We start from the raw sequence: 22,014 nt of genomic DNA on the forward strand, positions 1-22,014 counted from the left end.
GCTTTACTTTATCATAGAATCATAGAATAGTAGGGTTGGAAGGGGCCTACAAGACCATCGAGTCCAACCCCCTGCTCAATGCCAGTCAAAGCATCCCTGACAAGTGGCTGTCCAGCTTCATCTTGAATGCCTCCAGTGTGGGAGAGCCCACCACCTCCCTAGGTCTAAAGTCTAGTTTGAATGAGAAACCTTCAGCACTGTTGCTGTGGATACAGACAACATGCCTGCTGTGTTTAGGACACCTCCACTGGTTTTCCATTGGTTTTGATTTTTGAAATACCCAGCATTAAAAATGTTTCATAGAAATAACCTAATAAAGATTCAAGCTACCAAAATTGTATTAGGTGGGGTGGACTTTTCCCTCAATAAACATTTCATTTGGAGAGGTTTCCCTTGTTCCCTTCAGCAAAGGAGATCGTTACCTTGTTGTGGTACTGGAGCTTGAGCACCTCAATGACGTCATGAGCTAAACCGTGAAGGGACACCCAAGACGGGAAGGTCATGGCAGAGAGGCCAGACTAAATACGATCCCTGGGGAAGGATCAGTACAACCAGAGATATGTCGGTATACCATCAGAAGATGGCACTCCCAGGTCGGAAGATGGTCAAAAGGCTACTGGGGAGGAACAGAGGATAAGTTCAACTAGCCCCAGATATGATGACACAGCTAGCTCAAAGCCGAAAGGACGGCTAGCAGCCTACAGTGCTGGTGGTGAACGACGAATCCAATGTTCTAAAGATCAACACACCATAGGAACCTGGAATGTTAAGATCTATGAGCGAGGGCAAATTGGGTGTGGTTATTGGGGAGATGTCAAGATTAAATATAGACATTTTGGGTGTCAGTGAACTGAAATGGACTGGAATGGGCCACTTCACATCAAATGACCACCAGATCTACTACTGTGGACAAGAGCACCACAGAAGAAATGGAGTAGCCTTCATAATTAATAATAAAATGGCTAAAGCAGTGCTTGAATACAATCCAAAAAATGACAGAATGATCTCAATTCGAATTCAGGGTAAGCCATTTAACATCACAGTGATCCAAATATATGCGCCAACCACATATGCTGAAGAAGCAGAAGTAGATCAATTCTATGAGAATCTGCAGCACCTACTGGATAGTATGCCAAACAAAGATGTTATTTTCATTACAGGAGACTGGAATGCTAAGGTGGGTAGTCAAACGACACCTGGAATTACAGGCAAGCATGGTCTGGGAGAACAAAATGAAGCTGATAACATAGGCTGATAGAATTTTGCCAAGACAACTCACTGTGCATAACAAATACTCTCTTCCAACAACCTAAGAGACGACTTTATACATGGACTTCACCAGATGGTCGACACCAAAATCAGATGGACTACATCCTTTGTAGCCAAAGGTGGCAGACATCTATGCAGTTGGTAAAAACAAGACCTGCAGCTGATTGTAGTTCAGATCACAAACTTCTTATTGCACAGTTTAGAATCAGAATAAAGAGAATAGGGAAGACCCACAGATCAGTTCGATATGAGCTCACTAATATTCCTCATGAATATGCAGTGGAGGTGAAGAATAGATTTAAGGGACTATCTATGTAGTAGATAGGGTCCCGGAAGAACTATGGACAGAAGTTCGCAACATTGTTCAGGAGGCGGCAACAAAAAAGGTCCCAAAGAAAAAGAAAACCAAGAAGGCAAGATGGCTGTCTGCTGAGACACTGGAAGCAGCCCAAGAAAGAAGGAAAGCAAAAGGCAACAATGATAGGGGGAGATATGCCCAATTAAATGCAAAATTCCAGAGGTTAGCCAGAAGAGATAAGGAATTATTTTTAAACAAGCAATGCGCGGAAGCTAGGGTTGGTGGAGAATTTCTTCTCGAAACTTCGGGGGGCCGAGCGCCAACGTGTTCGGCCCCCCGAACAAGTTTCGGGGAGAAATTCTCCGCACCCCCCCGCACCCTGCCCCCCCCCCCCCCCGGGACGGGACTTACCTTTCCCGAATGTCCCTCCCGGCGGCGGGTCCCGGCGGCGGGTCCCGGCGGCGGTTCGTCGGGTCTTCGTCAGGGGCAGGGGCAGCAGCCGATCTTTCGACCAGCTGCCGCTGCCGCCATTCCAATAAAACTAAAAAAAAAAAAACGCTCCCGTGATAGGCTACGTGACGATTAACGTAGCCTATCACGGCTAGATTTACAAAGTCAGCCATGATAGGCTACGTTAATCGTCACGCAGCCTATCACGGGGGCGTTTTTTTTTTTTTAACTTTTAATTTCGCGGCCGGGCGAGGCGCCTCCTCCCCGGCCTGAATTTCGGCCGGGCGAGGCGGGAAGCCTCCCCCCCCGGCCTGAATTTCGGTCAGGCGAGGCAGGAAGCCTCCCCCCCCCCGGCCTGAACTCCGGGGGGAGAGCAGCGAAGCGCCTCCCCCCCACCGCAAAAAGCTGCGAGACCAGGTAAGTGGGTTTCGTGCACCCCTAGCGGAAGCAGAATAAGGTAACAGAATAGGAAGGACAAGAGACCTCTTCCAGAAAAGTAGAAACATCGGAGGTAAATTCCAGGCAAAAATGGGTATGATCAAAAACAAAGATGGCAAGGACCTAACAGAAGCAGAAGAGAGCAAGAAAAGGTGGCAAGAATATACGGAAGATCTGTATAGGAAGGATAATAATATCGGGGATAGATTTGACGGTGTGGTCAGTGAGCTAGAGCCAGACATCCTGAAGAGTGAGGTGGAATGGGCCTTAAGAAGCACTGCTAATAACAAGGCAGCAGGAGATGACGGTATCCCAGCTGAACTGTTTAAAATCTTGCAAGATGATGCTGTCAAGGTGATGCATGCCATATGCCAGCAAATTTGGAAAACACAAGAATGGCCAACAGATTGGAAAACATCAACTTATATCCCCATACCAAAAAAGGGAAGCACCAAAGAATGTTCAAACTATCGAACAGTGGCACTTATTTCACATGCCAGTAAGGTAATGCTCAAGATCTTGCAAGGTACACTCCAGCAATTCATGGAACGAGAATTGCCAGATGTACAAGCTGAGTTTAGAAAAGGCAGAGGAACCAGAGACCAAATTGCCAATATCCACTGGATAATGGAGAAAGCCAGGGAGTTTCAGAAAAACATCTATTTCTGTTTTATTGACTATTCTAAAGCCTTTGACTGTGTGGATCATAACAAACTGTGGCAAGTGCTTGGTGGTATGGGGATACCAAGTCATCTTGTCTGCCTCCTGAGGAATCTGTATAACGACCAAGTAGCAACAGTAAGAACAGGCCACGGAACAACGGACTGGTTTAAGATTGGGACAGGAGTACGGCAGGGTTGTATACTCTCACCCTACCTATTCAACCTGTACACAGAAGACATCATGCGACGTGCTGGGCTTGATGAAGCCAAGGCTGGAGTTAAAATCGCTGGAAGAAACATTAACAATCTCAGATATGCAGGTGATACCACTTTGATGGCTGAAAGCGAGGAGGAGCTGAGGAACCTGATGACGAAGGCGAAAGAGGAAAGTGCAAAAGCTGGTTTTTTTGAGGTTGCAGTTCAACCTCAAAAAAACCAAGATTATGGCAACAAGCTGGATTGATAACTGGCAAATAGAGGGAGAAAACGTGGAGGCAGTGACTTTGTCTTTCTAGGTGCAAAGATTACTGCAGACGCTGACTGCAGCCAGGAAACCAGAAGACGTTTACTTCTTGGGAGGACAGCAATGACAAATCTTGATAAAATAGTGAAGAGCAGAGACATCACACTGACAACAAAGGTCCGCATAGTTAAAGCAATGGTATTCCCCGTAGTAACCTATGGCTGCGAGAGCTGGACCATAAGGAAGGCTGAGAGAAGGAAGATAGATGCTTTTGAACTGTGGTGCTGGAGGAAAATTCTGAGAATGCCTTGGACTGCAAGAAGATCAAACCAGTCCATCCTCCAGGAAATAAAGCCAGACTGCTCACTTGAGGGAAGGATATTAAAAAGGCAAAACTGAAGTACTCTGGCCACATCATGAGAAGACAGGATACCCTGGAGAAGATGCTGATGCTAGGGAAAGTGGAAGGCAAAAGGAAGAGGAGCCGACCAAGGGCAAGATGGATGGATGGATGATATTCTGGAGGTGACAGACTCGACCTTGGAGGAGCTGGGGGTGGCGACGGCCAACAGGAAGCTCTGGCGTGGACTGGTCCATGAAGTCACGAAGAATCGGAAGTGACTGACCGAATAAACAACAAAAACCCTTGTTCCATATATCCTCAACTACTATTCTGTCATTTCCACACATAACGGCCTCTTCCAGCACTCCTGACTGGGCCTAATAACAGCACCCAGAGAGAAACAGACAGAGAGGGAGAGCGCAAGAGCGCTCTGCCACAAGAGAGCATTTTTTTGAAGTTGGAGGATGAGGACAGAAGCATAAATCTGTGATTCTACACAGATAGCCAACTAGCTTAGCACTGATGATATCGAGCCTGGTGGAACAAACTGGCACGTGGACAGGAAAGAAATGACTCTGGTGAACCAAAACTGCCTTGAAGCGGTGAAACATAAGAAGAAAATGGAAAAGCAATACCAAGGATAGTCCAAGAAAATGTTGCAGGACCAAAGCAGATATAAAGACTGTGCACGAGAGGGGAAACTCCAGCTTGTGGAGCTTCCCCATCTGGCCCACTAAACCTCCCTGGATTCCTTCCAAGCTCCGCCCTGGAGCAATCGCCACTGTTATCTCCAATCTGAGATCGGGGTAACAGTGGAGACTCCCCTGCGCAGTACTCCTCCTCTTACTATGGCATAGTGAGTCATGAGTGGTCTCACTGGGGCCCAAAGTTGTTACAAGAAAGCTCTTACACACAATTCATACAAACTTACAAGATTTTGGTTTGTTTCGTTTTAGAAAGGAAGCAACATGAAACCGTAAGGCTGGAAAACGTTATATCCACTAACAAAATGTTCTGTCAACTTCCAAACATAAAACTTTCCCAAAAGAATTCTCTATCCTTTCTCATATCTGTATTGGAACCCCACACACGTTACAAACATGAATGCAACCCATACAACAATAACCCTGTTGCAAGACAAACCACCCATCCTCTAGAATAGAAGTACTAAGACATCTAGTGGCTATTTAAAGTAATGTCTCAGATTTCTGCTTTTTCTACAATTATTTTAAAGCAAAAACACTCAGGGATGCTTTACACTTTACAAAATTAGCAGTTCTACCCATGTCCACTTGCAGAGTAATCCATAATGTGCAAGAGGCAAACATGCTTTTACTTTATTTTTTTGTACTGCATTAGAAGCTATGGAGAGATAAGTCTCATCTTGAGTACTGTGTCCAATTCTGGGCGCCACACTTTAAGAAGGATGCAGACAAGCTGGAGAGGGTGCAGAGGAGGGCAACAGAGATGATCAGGGGACTGGAAACAAAGCCCCGTGAGGAGAGACTGAAAGAACTGGGCATGTTTAGCCTTGAGAAGAGGAGACTGAGGGGAGATAGGATAGTGCTCTTCAAGGGCTTGAAAGGTTGTCACAGAGAGGAAGGCCAGGATCTCTTCTCGATCATCCCAGAGTGCAGGACACGGAATAATGGGCTCAAGTTACAGGAAGCCAGATTCCAGCTGAACATCAGGAAAATCGTCCTGACTGTTAGAGCAATACGACAATAGAACCAATTACCTAGGGAGGTAGTGGGCTCTCCCATAGTGGAGGCATTCAAGGTGAAGCTGGACAGCCATCTGTCAGCGATGCTTTGACTTAGATTCCTGCATTGAGCAGGGGGTTGGACTCGATGGCATTATAGGCCCCTTCCAACCCTACTATTCTATGATTCTATGTAAATGGCAGTGTGTACAAATGCTGTGATGTACAACACGGTCTCATCAGTTACAGTATGTTATATCTTCAAAATCTAACTATTCTAGCTGAAATAATTATTTTAATGTTAAACTTTAGAAAAAGTATTGCCTATATTAAAGTACAATTAAATAATAAATTATCAAGTTCACATTTGCAAAAGAGTTCAGCTGAGTGTTCAAGTTTTAATTATTTCACTACCTTGGTGACCAATTACTCACATTCTCAAAAGGACACTCAAAGCCTTGCTCCTATTTTAATCAATATGTGGGAAAAGATGTACCCCTATGGCAAAGTATATCCATGCATAATCTAATCATAATATTTAAATGTATTCAAATACAAAGGACAGCAAATAGGTTTCCTATACAGTAGAAGATTCTAAAAAGTCTAGAACTGAAATACTAACCTCTAAGGCTGCAATCATACACAATTACCTGGGAATAAATCTCACTGAACTCAGTGGGATTTACTTCTATGTATAGGATTGCACTATAACAGTAGTAAGGCTAGTCCCATAACATTCTAATATACATGGCTATTTGTCTTCAAGACTTCAAATTTAACTTTGTCCATATTGTCAGGTGCAATTCCCATATTACAGTTTGAAAACACACAAGTGCTCAAGAGCTACTCCAGTAGTGTGTGTGCATTTTAATACTGATATCTTATGCAAAATTATGATGTTCTCCCTCAAAGTTAAGAGAAAAAAAATCCTGTAAAGTCCAATTTTTCCTTAACTGGTTTATTTTACTCCACATTTTTACATCCCAAAATTCTAATTTTTGCATCAATCATCTATATTATTCCTTAAAGAGCTCCAATTGAGCTCTTTTATGTTCCAGTGGCAGCATACACAGTTCCCTACATATGATTTTAATATTAACAATATCCTTTCTAATGCTTCATGTTCTGTATCACTCACAGCTGTCAACAATAGAAAATAATGAAATATACCAAGTTCAGTTGTTTTAGCTCTTCCCTGTAGTAGTTTTGTACTGCAGCAATGCATTCTTTCCTGATCAACATGATGGATGACTATTCTGTTTAAGAAACTTCCACTGCTAGCTTCTTGATCCCAGATTCTATAGTCAAACAGTAAAATTAACTACCTTAAATACTAGAGCTCTTACAGGAACAAACATTTAAAAAATACTAGATCCCCTCAAGTACAGTATTCTTTTCTGAAGCAGCACTAATAAATTAGGCTAATCAACAAAAAAACAAATAAATAGGCACTTAAAAGATTGGAACATTTCAGACAAAATCCATATGCCCATTTTTACAGTAACTTCTTAAAGTTTTTAGTTAAAATATAACCACGTTTTAAGCATTCCAGTCAACACGTGTATCAGTAACAAAATTGAGGTTCTGTGTCTTTAAAAAATATTACATCTTTTCAATATATGCAGACAAAACCATTTCTTTTTGAATAAGGCAAAAGTCTTTTAAAAATAGATGTTTTAAATATAGATATTGTAAATATGAATTAAAGCCTTAAAAGCTACCAATACAGTATTTGAGGATGAATGATTATTTTTGTGCATTAAAGTAGACTATGTTCCTCCTCACTTGTGTAAAACTAAAGAGTCCATTGTATGTCATTAAGCTCTGTTGGATCACCTAGCCCTCCTTCAGCTTCCAAGTAATTCATAAGAGCAGCCATGGCTGTGTCATTTTCACATACTGCATCAAAATCCAGTTGAGAAGGATCACCTAAGAAACAAACAAAAAATTCCACTACTTTATTCACCGCAGTATAACTACAAAATCAGACAACACAATTCACTGTTTACTCCAAAACACTCAATATCCTTTTGGTGCACAGAACTTTATTTGGTATCTTGTAAAAGGCAGGCAAAGCTGGGATACTAATACTGGAGGGAAAAACCCTCTCAGCAGTCTAGTCTCGTTCATCAGAATGTGCGGAAGATCCAAAATGGCTCAGTGGCTCCAAGAAACACAATCTTAAAAAACACACGTTGCCAAGGAAGAGTAACATGTATTTTTCCCATCCTAGCATAATGTGTTTGTCTTATTATGTGAAATCTGAATATTAATATAGATTAAGAAGTTTGCTACACATGAAATAAGTTTGCTTTCATGAAGGTAGTTGGGGAGGCTTGTGGCTCAGTAGAAGCCAGCCAATCTATGTATCCAAACAGGAAACCTGAGGTCAGATAGCCAAGTCCCCTATATGTATATCAGATTGGCCTTGCTAGGAATAAATTAGTATTTATGGGTTGCTTCTACACTACCCCAGTAAGATTCCAGGTGGGGAGTGTTTAAACTGCACTGTTTAGACAGTATTGGGAGGTAAAGGATGGTCGAATGAACAGTAAATGGAATTGTGGAACAATTTCATTAAGCTTTTTGCATGTTATATATTGGGTCAGCTAGAGCTTTTCCAGTTTTGAGTATCTTTCTGAATGCAGTCAGACTACATTCATGGATTACACGAATTTCTTTTAATCTATGTTTTTATAAGCAAGAACACCAGCAATCTCAAACTGGTAGGAAGTAAGACCACTCAATTACACCTTCTACTTCTTCAGAGGCTACAAATATTTTTACAAGTTAAGAAGAAAGCTTACTGAGAAGAGGCTCATTGCTAGGGAATGAAATAGTACCCTGATTTTGCCCTGAAGTTTCCAAATCCTCCATCCCTGAAGGACATAGCTGAATAAGTTCTTTATTTGGCACCTGAGAATACAACACACAAAAATATAAAAATTGCCAACAGTCAATCATATTACAGGCATTAACGGAATCAATATTTATCACTAGGGAAACATCAACCAAACGAGAGGGTTTGATTTACAAGTAATGAGTAAGCTACAAATGGTAACAATTCTGTAATCGCCCAAGACACACACTTGTGATGCTCTCTAAAATCAGTTTTGGTTATCACGCTGATGTTGGATTAGAAGGCCACAATCCTATACAGACTTGTTACAATTAAAACAACTGAAAATCAATGAAATTAAGCACAATTAGAATACGTACTGCATTGTGATCTGAAAGGGTAGCTTGACAAAGTGTAATAACCCTAAATGTGATGTTCCAGAGGATATTTACGCACAAGTAACAGTTGTTTCTATTTGGGCAGCCTATAGTCACAAAAGGAAATGTAGGCAGATAACATAAAACTAACATGGTCCCAGGAAACATTACGGTACAACAGTACTACTTTCATGCTAGTCCATTTCTGATGATACATTAATATTAGGTATCAAGTTTAAAGAGTTGTTACAGAGTTTTGATTTGAATCAATGATTCAAAGGAAAAATGCTGATTAAACCATTGATTTAAATCAAGTTTCTTATTGAAATTTTTACTATATTTCCAAAACAATGCAAATCTGACCACTAAATAATGTTAATTTACAACTAGATAGAGCACTATATACACCATTTCATGTTTACAACCAGGCCTTGCATCTCTTTGACCCACTATATACATTTTGCATGCCTTCCTTTTTTCAATCTGAAGGAGAATTGGCTTTAAAATATTCCCATACAGGATCTCTTTCTTACAACCAACACTCAAGACAGCTTGCAGTTTAGATTGCAGTTTAGGTTGCAATCCTATACTATACACAATTATTTTGGAGTAAGATCCAATGAAAACAATGGGATTTACTTCAAAGTAGACATCTATAAGTATGGGAATATAGAAACCTGTGCACTAGACAATTTTGTCTTTTCTTCTTCCCAGTTTTGCTCTTTTCTGCTTCACTCTGCCTCAGCCCACCCTCACGCTCATAAAAAGCATAACAAACAAAAATGAAATGCCTATGATTGATTGATAAGTAAGGTCTGATAGTTATTGAATAGACTAAAGCAGTTTATTTTCATCAGGTGAAAATGAAATGCCCATGCCTGGGAGATTGTAAATATTCATATTTGAAAAATGATCAAATTGCCTCTTTAACTCATTGTATGCAGATTTCCAGAGAATAGCAAGGAGAGACAAGAAGGCCTTCTTAAATGAACAATGCAAAGAAATCGAGGAAAACAATAGAATGGGAAAGACTAGAGATCTTTTCAAGAAAATCGGAGATATCAAGGAAACGTTTTGTGCAAAGACAGGCATGATAAAGGACAAAGAAGGCAGGGACCTAACAGAAGCAGATGAGATTAAGAAGAGGTGGAAAGAATACACAGAAGAACTATACAGGAAAGATCTGAATGTCCCTGATAGCCATGATAGTGCGATCACTGAACTTGAGCCGGACATCCTCGAGAGTGAAGTCAAGTGGGCCTTAGGAAGCATTATTAACATCAAAGCTAGCGGAGATGACAGTATTCCAGCTGAGCTATTTAAAATCCTAAAAGATGATGCTGTTAAAGTGCTGCATTCAATATGCCAACAAATCTGGAACACTCAACAGTGGCCACAAGACTGGAAAAGGTCAGTTTACATTCCAATTCCAAAGAAGGGCAATGCCAAAGAGTGCTCAAACTACCGCACAATTGCGCTCATTTCACATGCCAGCAAGGTTATGCTCAAAATCCTACAAGCTAGGCTTCAGCAGTATGTGAACAGAGAACTACCGGAAGTACAAGCTGGGTTTCGAAGAGGCAGAGGAACTAGAGATCAAATCGCCAACATTTGCTGGATCATGGAGAAAGCAAGAGAATTCCAGAAAAACGTCTACTTCATAAAATCATAGAATAGTAGGGTTGGAATGGGCCTACAAGGCCGTCGAGTCCAACCCCCTGCTCAATGCAGGAATCCAAGTCAGAGCATCCCTGACAGATGGCTGTCCAGCCTCGTCTTGAATGCCTCCAGTGTGAGAGAGCCCACCACCTCCCTAGGTATTTCTGCTTCACTGACTATGCTAAAGCCTTTGATTGTGTGGATCACAAAAAACTGTGGCAAATACTGAAAGAGATGGGGGAACCAGACCACCTTACCTGTCTCCTGAGAAACCTGTACGAGGGACAAGAAGCAACAGTAAGAACCGGACATGGAACAGCCGAGTGGTTCAAAATTGGGAAAGGAGTACAAGGCTGCATATTGTCGCCCTGCTTATTTAACTTATATGCAGAGTACATCATAAGAAATGCCGGGTTGGATGAATCACAGGTCAGAATTAAGATTGCCGGGAGAATTATCAACAACCTCAGATACGCAGACAATACCACCCTAATGGCAGAAAGCGAAGAGGATCTAAAGAGCCTCTTGTTGAGGGTGAAAGAGGAGAGTGCAAAAGCTGGTTTGAAACTCAACATTAAAAAAACGAAGATCATGGTCTCTGGCCCCATCACTTCCTGGCATATAGAAGGGGAAGAAATGGAAGCAGTGACAGATTTTACTTTCTTGGGCTCCAAGATCACTGCAGACGGTGACTGTAGCCATGAAATTAAAAGATGCTTGCTCCTTGGGAGGAAAGCTATGGCAAACATAGACAGTATAGTAAGAAGCAGAGACATCACCTTGCCAACAAAGGTCCGTCTAATCAAAGCTATGGTTTTCCCAGTAGCAACGTATGGCTGTGCGAGCTGGACTATAAGGAAGGCTGAGTGCCAAAGAATTGATGCTTTCGAACTGTGGTGCTGGAGAAGACTCCTATGAGTCCCCTGGACAGCAAGGAGGTCAAATCAGTCAATCCTAAAGGAAATCAACCCTGACTGCTCATTGGAAGGACAGATACTGAAGCTGAAGCTGAAATATTTTGGCCACCTAATGCGAAGAGAAAACTCCCTGGAAAAGACCCTGATGCTGGGAAAGATTGAAGGCAAAAGGAGAAGGGGACGGCAGAGGATGAGATGGCTAGATAGCATCACCGATGCAATGAATATGAACTTGAGCACACTCCGGGAGAGAGCGGAGGACAGGAAGGCCTGGCGTGCTATCATCCATGGGGTCACGAAGAGTTGGACACGACTTAACAACAACTTATATACAGATTATTTAATAACCTAATTATTATTTAAGATTAGTATGTATGATTTTTTTTTTAAATCTTGAATTTTATTCACCCTGATGGTTGCCATTTGCCAACAACATGGTTAAGTACAGAAATACTGCTGTGAACACCCAGGGTTTTCAAAGTAACAGTAGTCTGCTTCACATGTTACACACAGGAAGGTGGTCCTAATGTAAAACAAGCAATGGGAACGTGCTGGTGTTCCTGTCACTGCGTGGCTGACTAGCCCCGCCCCCAACCCTCATGCACTGAGCATGGGCATCTGAAGAGGAACCCTATACATGAGCAGCTGACCACATGTAGGGGCTCCATGTAATTGGGCCTCCTCACTGCACAGGCACCTTGATCATGTGGAGATCCCTGAATAGCTGCTCCTGTGTAGGGTTCCCTCTTTGCCTGTCCATGTGTTGGCTGGCCATGCAATGTTGCAGGTGGGATCAGCAGTGTAGCCCTGCTCCTTGTTCTATGCGTCCTTCTTCGGTCATGTAATGTATGAAAGGGGCTAGTAAGTTAGATCAAATCCAGTACTGGACTATGAGGCAGAGATCTTTCTTGGTGGCCAGTGGTTTATGGATACTCACATTACTACAGTTTACTGTTAGAACTGGGGAAGAAGACTTCCTCATAAGATCTGATGGACTTAACTCACCAAGAGGTGGAGAAGTATGTAACCTAGATAAAACAAAAAATCATATTTAATCCTCATCACAAAGCCTTCAGTAATAACGCACAATTTGGCCTCTAAAACAGGGCTTGGTAAGAAATATTTGTCACTAGTACTGCCATTTTAGAAGCCAAGATAAACATATTCACTTAAATGCATTCACCCTTTAAAACATTCACCAACATCCTTTCCAGTCCCTAGGCACATATCAGAATGCAGTATCACATTTAGCCATCTAACAGTCCTGAAATTTAGACTAAATGATCAAGTGGCTGTTTTGCTAAAATGTATGTGCTGAGCTGATTATCTGGGCAAGAACTCTTACACTGCATTAAGTTCAAGTACGACAGCATGTAAACCAGAAGAAGTTCTCAATTAAATGAGATTTATTTATTTATTTATTTATTTATTAAATTTCTTAATCGTCCATCTGGCCGGTCACCTGGCCACTCTGGGTGATGTACAACAATACAAGTTTTAAAACAATAAAATTCTACATTAAAACATCATATTTCTAAAAATACCCTAACCCACCCCAAATGTCTTCCTGAACAACCACGTTTTTAATGTGTGGCGGAAGCTCATTAAAAAGGGGGCATGGCAGAGTTCCCTAGGGAGGGAGTGGGGGCTACAACAGAGAAGGCCCTCTCCCTCATCCTCCCCAGCCTAGCTGTCCTGGCTGATGGGACAGAGAGAAGGCCATCCGAGGCTGATTTTGTTGAGCGGCCTGTCTGGTGTTACTGGAGGCGCACCTTAAGATAGGCTGGGCCGGAACCAAATAGGGTTTTAAAGGTCAACACCAACACCTTGAATTTGGCCCGGAAAACAACTGGTAACCAGTGCAACTCCTTCAGCACTGGAGTGATGCGATCACGCTGGCAGCTGCTTTAATCAGGCAAGCCGCCGTGTTCTGTACCAGCTGCAGCTTCCGAACAGTCTTCAAGGGTAACCCCCACGTAGACTGCATTACAGTAGTCTAGACGAGAGGAGACCAAGGCATGTACTACCGATGGGAGCAGATGGTTGGGAAGGTAGGGGTGCAGCCGCCATATTAGATGGAGTTGGTACAGCGCTGTCCGGCTCACAGCTGACTCCTGAGCCTCCATGGATAGCTGGGGGTCTAAAATGACCCCCAGGCTGCAGACCTGGTCTTTCAAGGGTAGCCGTACCCCATTCAACACCAGGTCAACATCCCCCAACCTCCTCTTGTCTCCCACCAAAAGTACCTCGGTCCTGTCAGGGTTCATCTTCAGCTTATTCCTCCCCACCCAGCCACTCACCGTCTCCAGACATTTGGACAGGGATTCTATGACCAACCTTGGTGAAGATTTGAACGAGAGGTAGAGCTGCATGTCATCCGCATACTGATGACACCACACCCCAAACCTCCTGATGATAGCCGCCAGCGGCTTCACATAGATGTTAAATAGCATCAGGGAGAGGATGGAACCCTGTGGCACCCCACAAGTGAGTGGTCACGGGTCCGAAACCTCCTCTCCCAGTGCTACCCTCTGGTACCTGCCGGAGAGGAAGGATCAGAACCACCGCAATACAGTGTCTCCAATGCCCAACCCCTCCAGGCGGTCCAGGAGGATACCGTGGTCAACGGTATCAAAAGCTGCTGAGAGGTTGAGGAGAACAAGGAAGGAGCATTCACCCCTATCCAAAGCCCTCCTCATACCATCTACCAAGGCGACCAAGGCCGTTTCTGTCCCATGCCCAGACCTGACGCCCAATTGAAATGGATTTAGATAATCGGCTTCTTCCAAGTGTGCCTTCAACTGCTTTGCCACCACCCGCTCAATCACCTTGCCCCAAAATGGCAGATTCAATACTGGGCGAAAGTTGTTCAGAATTTGGGGATCCAAGGAGGGCTTTTTAAAAGCGGTCTTATCACTGCCTCCCTGAGAGCTGATGGCATCATTCCCTCCTCAACGGAGGCGTTTACCACCACTCTGATCCCCTCACCCAGCCTCTCTCTGCAGCTCATAATGAGCCAAGATGGGCAAGGATCAAGTAAGCAGGTGGTTGGCCTTACAGATGAGAGCACCTTGTCCACTTCATCAGAAGGAAGAAGCTGGAACTGATCCCACAAAACCGGTTTGCTACAGGCCGCCTCTTGCTCACTAACTGGCTCACCACGGCTCACGGAATAACACTCCTAATCTGATCAATTTTATCCGCAAAGTGCCTTGCCAAAGCCTCACAGGAGGCCTTAGAATGCTCCAACAGTTCCGGATCAACTGGACTGACCAGACTCCAGACCACATGGAACAGCCTCCTGGGACAGCACTCTGCAGATGCCATAGAGGCAGCATAGTATTCCTTTTTTGCTGCCTTCACTGCCACGTGATAGGCTGAAGATACAGCTCTAGCCCATGTCTGATCGTCTTTGGAGCGAGACTTCTGCCACCGGCACTCTAGCCGTCTCACCTCCTGTTTCAGGGCTCGTAACTGCGGATTAAGCCATGGTGCAGCTTGAGCCTTGATCAGGAGGAGAGGGCATTTCGGCGCCACCCAATCTAATGCCCTAGTGATTGCAGCATTCCACCCACCAGGGTCTCGACCGAGTGGCCATCTGCATGCTCCGAAAAATCCCCAAGCGTGTTCAGGAATCCATTTGGATCCATAAGACGTCTGGGGCGGACCATTTTAATGTGTCCTCCACCCCTGCGGAGGGGTTGTGGAACCAAGAAGTCCAACGTCACTAGATAGTGATCTGACCATGACAAGGGGGTGGTGGATATACCCCCAACTTCCAGATCACCCCCCGCTTCTCCAGAAACAAACACAAAGTCTACCACATGACATGGGTGGGCCCAGTTGGAATAGGGTACAGCTCCCAGGAAGCCATGGTCTCCATAAAGTCTCAAGGTGCCCCCGTGAATGTACACTGAAGTCCCCCGACACCAATAAGTTAGGGGACTGTACACGCACTTCCGAGACCACCTCAAGCACCTCGGCCATGGAGTCATTTGTGCAGCCGGGTGGGCGGTACACAAGCACAATCCCCAGACTGCTCTTCAGGCCCAACCTTAAGTAACTGAAGTATCCTAGCTTTTGCCTCTTGTGCCAGAAGTGTCCTTATGTGTAAAGTTTTCGAAACCAAAAAATAAGAAGCACAGAAACATCAACTGTTTTAAGTGTTACATATTTTAAAGGAATTTTAGGTGGGGACAAGTATACCCTACACATGTTATTTTTTCTAAAATAAGTTTGGTTAGAGTTTACAACATTACCTTTGAAAATCTAAGACTTCATTTGCAATCTCAGTTCCTATGCTTCCAGCCCCAAGTAAAGTTCCTGTAGACATCCCTGGTACACCTAAAAATGGCGGTTTCGGCATATCTATGTTTTAAGAGAAAAGGAAATCAATTGTATTTTCTGCTTTTACAGGTGTCATCTATTTTAACTCCTGTCTTGTTCTAAAAGTTAACTTTGTTACAATCTTTTTAACGTATTTATTCTCCATCACCTTTTATGTCTTGTTGTAGGCCAAAACAGCTGAAGGACCACAAATTGCACACCCAGGACTACAGCGCGAAAAGGGGAGGGGCTTCTTGCCTAGTATTGTCCCCACCTACACTAAACAGCAAGCGAAGGGTCATCTTACTCCAACCACTTCCCAGAGGTAGCTGTTAACATTGTTGAGGTTGGTCAGACCACACAAAGGAAAAGGAAAGGAAAAAGCAGCACCTGTAGAGAGGCTTCTCTGTTTCTATAGGAAAGATGACGGAAATGATAGGTCTACCATTAGAGTGAGAGGGCTGGTGGCACCCCTGAAAACTGGGGTAGGCTGAGGAGTTGTATCAGTAGAAAAGAAAGGATATGTTCCTGCAACGGCCCTTGGGGTTTTTCACTGCAATTCCCACTACAAATGGAAATTGCTGGGTCTTTCTTTGGCTTTAAGGGATCAGAGTACATCACAGCTAAGAAGAGCCAATCTTCTTTTAATATTATTAACAGCCGGTTTTAAAATACATGATATTAATATATGAATATCATTTTGATCAAAAGTCAGGATACAAATCTTCCAAATAAATATTCCACTACTACTATTTGATAACTAACATTGTTCAGGATCTGAATAACTAGTTTAGTCTCACTTAAAGGTTAATGTATCTCTAGCGGAGCTTGAAAGAGAGTAAAAGGAAAGGTGACTCCCCATGAGATATGAGCAAACTGTTTTTTTAAACTCCCTTCAGTTTCAGAAAAAAAATATTTGCAGTGTTAAGTGTGGGAAGAGGGACAGCTGTTTCAGAAAAAAAGAGGAAACCCTTCATGCTTCACGGAAGTGAAGTACTTGCGCTTGATCATTATATTTATTAATATCAAAAACGTTACAGGATTCATTGTTTTAGTAGTGTGGACAAAGGGCAACCCTCATACAGTAACAGAACAGAGTCTGATTTGTATGCCCCTGCTACATGCAATAACATTTCTGGGAAGAACGTGTGTATTATTTTCACAATAAGGAAGTACACTTGCCTTCTGAAGAGAGGGAACTGCAGGGCAGTAGTGCTTCTTCACCTGATTCGTTATGACCTCTAAAAATTAATCAGCATTAAAATGTTAGATGGAGAAGTTTTTCTAGGCATAAACAACTCAGTTTATCTTCAAATTACTGTTTCAGTACTGCAGGTTAGAGTTACAAGGATGGGAGAGTAACAAAGATTAAAGGCCTCTCCACATATTGTGAAAGTGGGTGAAATCCAATGTACAATCAGACAGTGGGGATTGCACCTGACTATTGCGCTATCAGAACAGGCTCATCTTCATGTATTTGTTGTAACAATTGAAGCGCGCGCACACGCACAGAGGGTCCACCCCGTTATTTATCACCATCTCCTAGATTTTGCCTTTTAAGGATTGTAATTTTTCAGGCTAGGCATACTGGGACAGAGCAAGTGGGCAGGATCCTGTTGTCCCAACAGCCTGGTTTTCACATAATGCTAGCCAATAGTTTAATTGACCCATTGTTTGTTGCCCTGGCAGAGGATCAAACAAACCATAGTTTGTTTTCTCAACCCCTGGGTGGTTTCTCTTCTCCTTCATATGCTCCCTCCCTGGATCCCAAATACCTTTGTGGCTCTGTAGTACTGGCATGCAGACCGGCTCATTTTTTTCAACTGCTTTTGCCCACTGCCTCTGAATCTGGTGGAACAACCCATGGTTCTGGATTCACATGTAGGAACCACCCATAGTTTACACCAGGGGTGGGCAAAAAGCAGATCTCCAGATGTTTTGGGCTTCAATTCCTAGCATTCCTAATCATTGGCCATGCTGGCAGAGGCTTCTGGGAGTTGAAGTAAAAAACATCTGGACATCTACCTTCTACCCACACCTGGTTTAAACAACCCAGCATTCACAACTCAACAACAAACACTCAGCCAGTTTGCACGACATGGCCAAATCGTGTTATTTAATCCACAATAACCCATGCTGCATGCTAATAACTACTAACAGTTATTAGCATGTACATAATAAGTATTATAGAATAATAATTGTGGCACATGCATAACTACTAACTGAGGGTTATGTGAAGGCTGTTTCACATGACACAGCACAACCCCCGATTGGGGGTTGCATATTCAAAACAGCAGCTGCAGCTCTTCATGGGTTAAATAACCCACACTGAACTGGCCAAGTCATGTGAATCAGGACCGTGAGTTCTCTTCCTGGGTTGTTTATGGTTAACAAACCATGGTTTGTTAGCATGGCTGCATTCACACATCACGGCAACCCAGATTTCAACAACCTATACCACAGGTTAGTGTTATGTATGAACCAAGCCAATGTGTACTGGTTTTCTCTCAGTGCCCAGTGTGTGAAGAAGTCTCAAGTCTAAGAAGAAAGATCAGATGTTTATCCAATAAACCAAACTTGACATCTGCCAATACAATGGAAAATGAAATACATTTTTGCAAAATGCTCCTGGCTATGCAACACTAAAGCCAACCATTGGCTTAAAAACCATGACACACATCTATTTACAATTGGAGTCCTAGCACAGAAGGTGATAGTCACTTAATAAGGTCAGCAGGACAGAACTACTTGTGGCCATATTGCATAATTAAAATTTTAAAGACAACTATTATTTTTATATTAAGAGGTCACAGGTAATGAAAGCAAATTCATCATCTTTTTCATTGACTTTGTATTTTTTAAATATTAGACTAAAATAAATATAAAATAGGCTATACATATAGTGTTGAGTAACTTACAATACAACTGTATTGACTGACACAATGTACTCCAGTTCTTTGGTCCATGGATTTATGAAACTAAACCACTGACTTTTTAATGTGACAAAAGAGCCATCTTTTGCTTTGAATTTGTAGGAATTTGTAAATACTTTTTCTTTGCTCTGCAGCACTGGAGAAAAAAAACATTTTAGTAAACAAAAGCCAAATATTAATTTAATTAAACCAATGTTTGTTTATGTGGCAGTTGTATTATGTCAAGTCGTTTAAGTGCTATTTATTTATCCTATCACTCTTTGATGCAGGTCATGGTGATTCCTGTTTGTCAAATGGGAACTGAGGCTGAGAATCAGTAACATGCTCAAAGCCACACACTAGGGAATCTATTTCCAAGGTAATAATGTTTCAGGTACATACTTCACATTTTTTATTTTCTATTCTAAAGCTTTCACATAGCTTTCACATAAAGTGTTTAATCTTTTTTCTCTCCCCATTTCCCTACAAATCTACACTGAATGCAAAAGCGGTGTGAGGCTAATCCCATACTTAAGGGAAAACAGAAGTGTAGAGACAAGGGGGGACATTCTAGGCATCTATTTCTGTTCTGGCTGACATCATGATCACTACCTACAGAACTGGGTTTTATGCTGGGTTCCTTGTGAATTTTTAACATTTATTCAATTTGATTTGTACCCTGACTTTCTACCAAAGAATGGCACTCAAGGCAGCTTACAAACACAGATAAACAAAAACTTGATTAAAACAACAATAAAGTAAATAAATTGAAAGCACAACTAAAAACACAACAATAACAGAAAAACAGCACCCAACCCAATAGACCCGCTTTGCCTGCTGGTGGAAGGACAGCAGACAGGGAGCCAACCTAGCTTCCCTTGGCAGGGAGTTCCACAGATTGGGAGGAGACACCAAGAAAGTCCTCTCTCAGGTTGCCACCAAATGTACCTCTGAAAGAGGTAGTACTAAAAGAAGGGCATCTCCTGAAGATCTTAAAATCTGGGCAGGCTGGTATGGAAGAAAGCTATCTTTCAGGTAGCCTGGTCTCAAGCCATTTAGGGCTTTATAAGTCATAACCAGTATTTTAAACTGTGCTTAAAAATAAGACTGGTAGCCAATGAAGGTGTTGTAACAAGGAACTCATATCCTTCCTGTAATGGGCCCTGTTAACAGTGTAGCTGCAGCGTTCTGGACCATCTGAAGTTTCTGAACAGTTTATAAAGGCAATCTGACGCAGGCCGCATTACATTAGTCCCAAAGGGTTGTAACTATGGCACGTATCATCATGGCCAGAGCAGACATCTTGAGGAATGGATACAGTTAGAGCACTATCCTCAGCCATGCAAACGCACTCCTGGCCACTGCTGAAACCTAGGCATCCATATTCATAGGTGAATCCAGGAGTACACCCAAACTGTTAGCCTGAGTCTTCAGGGGGAGTATAACTCCATCCAGCATAGGTTGAGTCCATATTCCTTGATTTGCATTTTGACTAACCACGACCACCTCTGTATGGTCTGGATTAAGCTTTAATTTCACAGTCAACTTGAAATTCACAGTGAGGACTCCACTGGTAAATCTTCCAGTAATGGTATAAAATTTGTAGCATTCATTTAAACATGGGCACAGATGTTTTCCATGATTAGGAGCATTTCTCATTCTTTGTTTCAAAATTTTAACTGTTCTTTATTTCATTTCCATTATACTGTATGTACATTATCTGTCTGTACAACTTTGTTCAATAAATGCATAATAAATTCTACAACAATTTACAAATATCCATGTTACTCTATTAACAATAAGATGTACATATTTTATTCTTAAGAACAAATATATAACCTAAACTTTCGCAGCGATTTTTTATGTTTGAAAACATGCATTACAATGTGTTAATACATATGCCTTATTTGTTATTTTAATCATGTATAGTACCTTTTTGTGTTCTGTGATAACCAAAGAGCTTTGCTGTGAGAGGGAACACTCCATACTTTCTCTGCATTTGTATAAACAATAAAACTGTACCAGTCTTTCGTGAAACTGTCCCTTTTTCTTTGTCCTTTTGCTAATTTAATATTCTTTGTCATTTTTTCTAATAACGCAATCTGCCATACTCTGTTGTACCATTCTTTAAGCGAGATTCCTTTTAGTTCTTTTCATTTGCTCGATACAATCTAGCTGCAGTTGTTAGAAACCTTATAAGTGTTTAATAAATTGTTATTATTATCCTGAAATATTCCCAGTAATGCTAATCCTTGTGTTTTTGATATGCTTTGTCCTGTTATTTTACTAATTTCTAGAAAACCAAAGTCCCATATTTTCTTCACCTTCTCACATTCCCACCACATGTGTTGTGTGGTTCCTAGTTCTTTACATCCCGTCCAGCAACATTTACTGTTATCTGAGTTAATATAAGATAACCGACTGGAGTGAGATAAAAGCCTTGTATCGTTTTAACAATTTGTTCCCTGATTTTAGAAGGTAGTGTTTTAATTGGAAATCTCTGCCAGATTTTATTCCATTACTCTTCAGTAATTTGACTGTTACAGTTTAGTTCTGAAACTGAGTGCGGGTTTCCAGATGTTCTCATATCCATTTCTAATAATATTTTATAAATTTTTAGAGATAACACCCTTAGGGCGCAATCCCATGGGGATAGGTGGCCACCTCCGAACTCAGAGGCAACTGCCTATCCAATGCAGAGCACGAGAAGCATGGAGGAGATCATTCCCTCTGTGCTTCTCTTGCCCTGCATTTGCGGCTAGACAGCCGATTTCAGCTGTCTAGCCAGGGGAAGGCGGAGCGGGGGAGAAGGCTGTCAGACGATACATAGGGTATGTCATACTGGTATTTCTATCTTCCCCGCCCCGGAACACCTCCCAGAATGCCCTATTTTGGCTGATCCGTGCTCCTCTTCCGAGCACAGAGTGCGGGCCTGTTCCATGCTGCCTGTGAGGCATCGTGGAAGGGGGGGGAAGGTCGGTTCTCTGGGAACTGTTGGCTCCCAGAAAACCACATATCCTATGGCTGTCTAGCTGCTGACTAGCGACCATAGGATTGCTCCCTTAGTTTGGTATGCTTGATAAAGTATTATATTCTCAAAAATGGATAACGGTCTAGTAGCTTGTTCCATTACTGTTTTATTTCTGATAAAGTGTTTTGCAATGTTTCTTTCCAATATTTTCTCTGAAAATATTTCATATTAATATTATTTGTTTTGAGACCTGGATGACAGGAAATCGGTATTAGTGGTGATATTTGTGGAAATAGATTTTCTTTTCTGTTTTTTATTATCGAAATCAATCCATTTAACGTGGATGTGTTTAGAAGTTGAAATTTCTGTGAGTCTTTTTTAAGTAACA

At 42.2% G+C, this 22,014-nt stretch overlaps 1 protein-coding gene across 10 annotated transcripts in view; it reads right to left on the minus strand.

Annotated features, from left to right (window-relative positions):
* Positions 1-6,563: 6,563 nt before the first annotated feature.
* Positions 6,564-22,014, minus strand: part of BMAL2 (basic helix-loop-helix ARNT like 2) — a 52,219-nt gene continuing 36,768 nt past the window's right edge. For 8 of the 10 annotated variants that reach the window (XM_084811113.1, XM_084811110.1, XM_084811109.1 and 5 more), the window contains 6 exons: positions 18,662-18,812; positions 16,926-16,984; positions 15,677-15,785; positions 12,355-12,445; positions 8,433-8,541; positions 6,564-7,554 (listed from right to left, as the gene is read on the minus strand). In XM_084811113.1, the coding sequence (XP_084667239.1) occupies positions 7,421-7,554; positions 8,433-8,541; positions 12,355-12,445; positions 15,677-15,785; positions 16,926-16,984; positions 18,662-18,812 (653 nt within the window). In that variant the 3' untranslated portion in view covers positions 6,564-7,420. The remainder of the gene's footprint in view (positions 7,555-8,432; positions 8,542-12,354; positions 12,446-15,676; positions 15,786-16,925; positions 16,985-18,661; positions 18,813-22,014) is intronic. The other 2 variants (XM_084811104.1, XM_084811111.1) reach the window with 2 other exon arrangements.

Source organism: Heloderma suspectum, chromosome 7 (genome assembly GCF_057233095.1).
Source record: "Heloderma suspectum isolate Gila_16-S chromosome 7, 16-S_ref, whole genome shotgun sequence".
Classification (NCBI taxonomy): Eukaryota; Metazoa; Chordata; class Lepidosauria; order Squamata; family Helodermatidae; genus Heloderma; species Heloderma suspectum.